At 35.1% G+C, this 6,858-nt stretch overlaps 2 protein-coding genes across 3 annotated transcripts in view; one reads left to right on the top strand and one right to left on the bottom strand.

The window, feature by feature from the left end:
* Positions 1-1,551, top strand: part of LOC107646002 — a gene marked incomplete in the record, with an annotated part of 11,646 nt that extends 10,095 nt beyond the window's left edge. The window contains 3 exon segments of the mRNA XM_016350172.2: positions 1-264; positions 386-523; positions 594-1,551. Of these exon segments, the coding sequence (XP_016205658.1) occupies positions 1-264; positions 386-523; positions 594-1,295 (1,104 nt within the window).
* LOC107646003 (anaphase-promoting complex subunit 13) lies at positions 2,373-3,942 on the bottom strand. Of its 2 annotated transcripts, none has more exons than XM_016350173.2 (4): positions 3,792-3,942; positions 3,395-3,492; positions 3,268-3,321; positions 2,373-2,717 (listed from the first exon to the last, which is right to left on the bottom strand). In XM_016350173.2, the coding sequence occupies exons 2-4, from the start codon at positions 3,468-3,470 to the stop codon at positions 2,656-2,658; spliced, it is 192 nt and encodes a 63-aa protein (XP_016205659.1). In that variant the 5' UTR covers positions 3,471-3,492; positions 3,792-3,942; the 3' UTR covers positions 2,373-2,655. The 2 variants fall into 2 exon arrangements, with proteins under 2 accessions (XP_016205659.1, XP_020959609.1); XM_021103950.1 differs by having other exon boundaries at positions 3,619-3,878.

Raw genomic sequence — 6,858 nt, forward strand, 5'->3', positions numbered from 1 at the left:
ACTACTGGTCTTGGTTTGAATGACATTCTTAATTTATCTGACAAGAAACAAGATGTCGTTGAAGGTGTTCAGGGTATAGTGAAATTTGCAAGAGAGTTCTTGGATCTTATTGATGCTGCAGATGCTACTGCACAGGGTGAAATTGCTCGTGAAGCTCTCAAGAGGCTAGCTGCAGCTGCTTCAGTGAAAGGTGCTTTACAAGGTCATGAGTTGAGAGGAATGGCATTACGCCTTGCAAATCATGGGGAATTGACTCGGCTAAGTGTACTCCTCTTTCGCAATCTTGCTTTTCCTCTTATTTTTTGGCTATTTGATGCATGCTGGTGTAACATACAACACTTCGAAATTTTCATAATAAACACGGGATTACCTTAATGCACTGCAGGGTTTGGTAAACAACTTAATCACACTTGGGTTGGGACGGGAAGCTGCATTTGCTGCTGCTGTTTTGGGAGACAATGCTCTAATGGAGAAAGCATGGCAGGATACTGGCATGCTGGCTGAGGCCGTGCTACATGCTCATGTATGATTTGTTATCTACAAGAACTTGATCCCTCCGTTTTTTGCTTGTAGTCTGACCCTGTTGTATGCAGGCACACGGACGTCCAACGTTGAAGAACTTGGTTCAGGCCTGGAACCAAATGCTACAAAGAGAGGTTGAGCCTACCCCGTCACAGAAGACAGATGCTACAGCTGCATTTTTAGCTTCTCTTGAGGAGCCTAAGCTTACAAGTTTGAAGGAAGCAGGGAAGAAACCACCCATCGAAATCCTACCTCCAGGGATGATGTCTCTTGATGCTCCTATATCAATCCAGAAAAAACCAGCTGCTGCTGCTGCCCAGAATTCATTAACACCACCGGGAAAGCCATTGGCACTTGAAGCACCTCCCACAACCACAGCAACGCCAGAGGGTGCTACGCAGCAGCCTGATTCCACACAGCAGCCTGATTCCACACAGCAATCTGAATCCACACAGCAATCTGAGTCGACACCTCCTGCCCCAGTTAGTGATCAACCTCCATCAGAATCTACATCAGAATCCACGCCAGCTCCAGAGGCCGCTCCACCTGAGCCAGAGTCAGGTGAAACCAAGGTCGATAATGTAGCTCCTACCGCTGCGCCAGTCTCTGCCACAAATGCAACTGCTAGTGGGGAAACTGCTCAAGCCACACCTCCGAGCAATCCAGCACCACCAGAGGCACCATCACCGGTAGCAGAGGTGCCATCACCACTAGCAGAGGCTCCTGAGACAAATGTTTCTATTACAGGACCTGTGAATGATCCATTCTTGTGATTGGTATTCAACATCACTACAGCGTGAGCACTTGGAAATTGAATTTATTTACAATTCAAGTTTTACCATCTTTTGTAAAGAAACCATTTTAGGTGTGAATGAAATCTAGTATAATTAATTAGTTTGCAACAAATTTACCCAACAAACGTGCTATTATACCGAGAATTTTTTTTTTTTCCATTTTCCCTGTACTATTCTCGATTTTTGTAGATGAGTTTACCAAGATTAAGTGTTGTATACTTGTATCACATTCTTTTATATCGTGTTTTCTCATACTCTTGTGATTTTTTCTCTCGCACAAGTTTTTTCCCGTTCCTATCTGGAATATCTGTTGGCAATTAAAATTATCTTCTGTCCTAAAAGCTTACGAGTTAAATGCTGATTTGGAACGAAACGAACTTACGAGGATGTGTGGTTTTATCAATCCACTGCGGTGATTTAGACCTGATTTCGACTCAGCTTTACCCCAGATAAGTGGAACTTCTGCCGTTGGTAACTAGATGATTTCATACATGGAATTGATAGAGTAATGTTGTTTTATATTAAAATTTGGTTATATTACTTTTTCACCAGTTTTTTACCATACTGCACACTCATGACTTCCTTGACTGCTCCTCCCTGCATATCTGATGCTTGTTTTGTTTAGCATTAAAATGAGTAAACTACTAATGTATCTTTGAATAATTTAATTTAGACGTTAAAGAAAAATACTTTTAATAAATTAAAATGATAAAATTTTCTTTATATACATTTTTAAAGACTGACTTTAAAGATTGAATTTTGATATGATATTCTACACTTAAAATTTCGTAATAAAAAAAATCTAAAGCTAAAATTTTATTACATTTCTTTCAAATACATCTAGAAATTTATTCAAATATTATCACATTCAAATCAAATGCACAAATGATTAGTCAAATACAAAAATAATTTTTCATTTATTAAAAATATTTTATTATTTTTTAATTTTTTAAAAACACTTTATGGTTTTGATCTTTTAAAAGTATTTTCTATCAGTACATAAATCATTTACTAACATTAGTAACATATATTAAAGTTGATTCTCGTCCAAACAAAAAGATACAATATTTTCTGCTTACTTTATTAAAGATATTACTTGAACAAAAAATCTAATAAACATGCCAAAATGCATTATCAAGTGCTGGTTTCTATTAACCGGCAATACAACTATACAAGGTACTTCTAGTGACAGCAATCCATGGGCAATGACATCACATGAACTGGTTCATAAAATTGAAGCATAAAATTTATCCAAGAAATAGGAAGGATGGCACGTAGTTCAGTAACAAGAAGCATCATTGTCTCAAACCTACTCCAAAGCATGAAACTAATCAACTTTCTATTCTTGGCCTAAGGCAAGATCGTGCCAAGCATCCGCATTAACTTCTTGTGTCTCCTGATCTGATTAAAAGCAAAGCACAACAGTGTTAAGAAGAAAATTAGAAATAAACCCACCAATAAAATGATTCATCTTGTTAAACAACACCACATGTCACAGAATTAATACTTGCTTTCTTTTTCTTGTAACTATTTTGGTACAGCTAGCTACTCTGTTTTGTAACTTCACAAGATAACATTAAAAAACAAGGGTAAATATCGGGAATTTGCGTAGTTTGCATAATTGCATGGAGTCCTTTAGTTTGATGTATTTGGCCAAACAAAAATACAATTTATACACAAAAAATTAACCAACAAATCAATCATCATATATTTGGCCGAACAAAAATACAATGTCTACACAAAAATAAGATGATAGCTGATTTTTTGTATGCACATAATTATAGACTGAATTACTTTACATACTATGTGTCAACATAGAGCAGCCACCATAAAAAAAAATTACTTAAGCAGACAAAAATCAATTTGGGTGCTAAATTGAATCATTATTTGAAAACTACGGTGAAGAAGAGAGTGATTATACAAAGAAGATTATTGAAATGAAGAGACATACTTGGGTCCTCGGTATCATCTGTCCGAACAACTAGGGTTGGGGAGAGTGGGAGATCTGCAATTACAGCACGGAAAAGGAACAATCAGAGATGAATATGAAAACGCTGAAAATAAGAAAAAGAAAATACCATCATCCGGGAGAGTGTCTCTCATCCATTCTTCGTCAACAATATCAATCAGAATTCCCAAACTCACTTCTGCCATATTTCACTTTTTCCACCACACCCTACAAAACCATTGCAATTATTAAAATAGAAAAACAATAAGAATAAAATATGAAAAAGCGCATATTTAACCACGTCGCCGCCGCTCTAGCTAGAGATACGGAGGAAACCGCCGTAAAAAAGCTTACCGGCAGAGAGAATTCACGAAGCTTATGTAGAAACCAACGATTTTCAAGCCATTAATAATTCGAAAAAAAGCGTGTAAAATGCGTAAGGGAAGAAGAATTAATGGACGGATGAAAATGGATTAATGGATTGTGAAAGGTAAAAGAAAAAAAGTTAAAGAGAGAAGCGATCGAACCTTAGAGAGAAAATGGGAACTCAGAGTCAGAAGGCTTCAATTTGAGACCACTGCCAATGTCCACACTGTATGAGCAGCGCAAAACCAAAAGTTAAGTCATATTTCAAAAGTTTGAGCGTTTTTACTTTCCAATGTTTGGAACATCTTGATAATAGAATTTTCGTAAGAAAATAATTCTTTTCTTTAATTTAGAATACGATAAAAATATAATTTTCAATTTTAAAAAAAATTCCAATTCTCACATTAGTGTTTACGTTAAATGTATGACAATTCCATCATTACTAAAGATTAAAATATCAAAATTATTGCTAAAAATAAATAAATAAAGACAAATAAAAATAAAACAATAAAAAACACATAATTTATTTTATTTATATAATTAATTATTCTAAATCATAAATTTAAATCTAAAATAGAATTAAAATTCATTTCTTAACTCTCACTTTAAGAAATAAAAAATAAAAAAGCAAGAATTGCACCTTCTCAATGTGAACTCAGTGCTACTACAATAATTGCAAATGTAAGAACTTTAAATTTAAATAATTATAATCCTTAATTCCTCCAAATAATTACAATATTTTATTTAAATCTTAGGTTGCTTTTGTTAATACTTAATAAGTATGTGAACTGAGATACAAATGCGAACATATAAAACATAAACATAAATATTGTATCATAAAAAATTAAAATATTAAATCAATATATTTTTTGTTATTTTTAATAGAAATAGCACAAAGATATTAATAAAAAATATATTTTATTTTTTATTATTTTTATCATTTTTTTTCATAAATATATTTGTATTATTATATTTTTTTTAAAAAATTATATAAAAAATAAGAGTAAATTGAATTTTTATAATCTATTCTTTCTTATATTTAATTCATTATTAAACAAAACAAAAGAATATTAATTTTTATATCGAGTTAATAGTCAAAATCGTCCCTAAAAGATATCTCGATCTCCATTTTCGTTCCCGAAAGATAAAATTAATCGAATTCGTCCCCCAAAGATACCCTACCTGGTCACGTTCGTTCTTCCGTCATCTGATTCGCTGAGTTGGCAAACGTCTGCTAACGTGTGTCGTTAACTGCCAACGTGGCAGATGCCAAGTTGTACTATGTTGTTGCTGACAAGATAAGTCTTGTTTTAGAAGTCAAATTAGTCCTTGAGTGGATAAACCCTAATCCCAAATTCAACGATAAATACGGTGCCGTGAACACTTTCAATGGCGATAGACTTCAGTAGGAGCTATAATTCTTGGTTTGCCACCTGGATGGAGATAGGAAATGAGGGTCGTGGTAGTGGTTTGTCGCATCCGTCGCATGACAGTCATGGTTCTAGCACTTCAATGCGAAGGAGAAGGTTGAAGACTCATGACGGATCATGTTTCTGTGGGTTAAGACTATGATTAAAAAATCTGGGACAACAGAGAATCCGAATAGATTGTTCCATGCATGTCCAAGGTACCCGGTGAGTAATGTTGAAAAAAGTTAACTATTTTCCATCTTGTTTTGTGTTGTTGGGTATTTTTTGATTTTTTTTTGTTTATTCCTTTCTGAAATTGCAGAAGGACAGTCACTGCAATTATTTTAAGTGGGTTGATGATGATGGCTATCAAGAAGTGGATGTATGTGGTACAAAGAAAGATGTAGGAACTGATATGGAGGTTGAAAGTAACTATGATGAATGGAGGATGAAGGTGGCATGGAAATTGGACAGCTTGAAAGCTGAAGTTAGAGCTTTGAAACTGCTAATGAATTTTATGTTTGGGGTAGTTGTAGTTAGTGTGATACCTATTGTTTGATATGTACTTCTGAGTAAACCCAGTTATGTTATGTGAACATGTAATGGTGTATTGAATTGCATGGCTTGAATGTGAGTAGTTATTTGAAATTGGAAACAATTCTCTGTCCATTATTATAAATTTATCAAATGTTGCAAACAATTCTCTGACACTGTTGATATAAATTACGTTAAGCCATAAACAAAATAAGTAACAAACTAAGTAATCTTAGTAATAACTTGTCATTGAAGACTAATTGTCACATTGTTTTAAGAGAAAAATACCACAACAAAGTTATAAGGTTTTTATGTCACCACAACACATTGTCTTTAGACTTAAATACCATACAAAAAAAACAAGAAACAAAATGTTGTCCCATACAAAAAAAGAGTCAACCACAACACATTTCTAACAAATCAAACTTTTTCATCATTCTTCCTCGAAGCCTTGAAGCCTGGAGTAGGCACAAAAGTCATGAAGTTGGCCAGTCTCTTAGCAGTTGCAGAACTTGTCCCTTTAATGGTCTCAGTAGAAACAGCCACAGGTGCAGTTGCAGTAGGCTTAGGGAGGACCTTAACCTTGCTTTTCCTTTAATCACTTGTAACTTAGATGGCCTAGCTACCAGTTGATCCTACATAATCCAGTACCAAATGAATTTGTTAGATGATTAAATGAAGCTGAAATTTTTTAGGATTGAGGAGTGATGATACTACCTGTTGTGTATCTTGGGTTGGTGGAATGCTTTCGGATTGGCTGATGTTAATATCTGATGGAGGTTGGATGGGTGATGAAAGTGCATGCAAAGGTGCTTCTGCTTCTGTATCAATATCAGCATCAGCAGGAGCAGCATTTAGTTTAGGTTCAGCACGATTTGCAGCAGGGGCAACAACTGCTAGTTGCAGCTGCATCTGCCTGACATGTTCCTCAGCATCCACATCTTTCTTCTTTGTACAACCTCTTTTGTTATGTCCAACCTCACCACAATACATGTACCGGATTGGGTTGTATTTTCTCTTTATCTTTGTCTTTGATCCAGTTGGTTGTTCTTCTTTGTTCCTTCTCTTTTTCTTTGTCGGTCTTCCAGATTTGGGGGCTTGATTGGGGGTGGAACAGGTGCTGGATGTGGAGTTTTTTCTCATAGATCCTACCCCTTAACCGGATTGACGTTGAAACAGTAAGTTTGCCTATACGCTTCCATCTTCAACCAGTCACGACAATATTCTTCAGCCTTCTTATCATTCTTATTCTGTATGGCTGATATTGCATGCATACACGGCATTC

The sequence above is a fragment of the Arachis ipaensis genome, chromosome B06 (assembly GCF_000816755.2).
Source record: "Arachis ipaensis cultivar K30076 chromosome B06, Araip1.1, whole genome shotgun sequence".
Taxonomy (NCBI): Eukaryota; Viridiplantae; Streptophyta; class Magnoliopsida; order Fabales; family Fabaceae; genus Arachis; species Arachis ipaensis.

Bases quoted from the DNA above. Each gene is read 5' to 3' on its own strand.
- LOC107646003 (XM_016350173.2), bottom strand. From the start codon at position 3,470: ATGGCAGAAGTGAGTTTGGGAATTCTGATTGATATTGTTGACGAAGAA. The intron at 3,322-3,394 runs GTATTTTCTTTT...CTGTAATTGCAG, and splicing joins AGACACTCTCCCGGATGATG to ATCTCCCACTCTCCCCAACC. The intron at 2,718-3,267 runs GTATGTCTCTTC...GCTTTTAATCAG, and splicing joins AGATGATACCGAGGACCCAA to ATCAGGAGACACAAGAAGTT.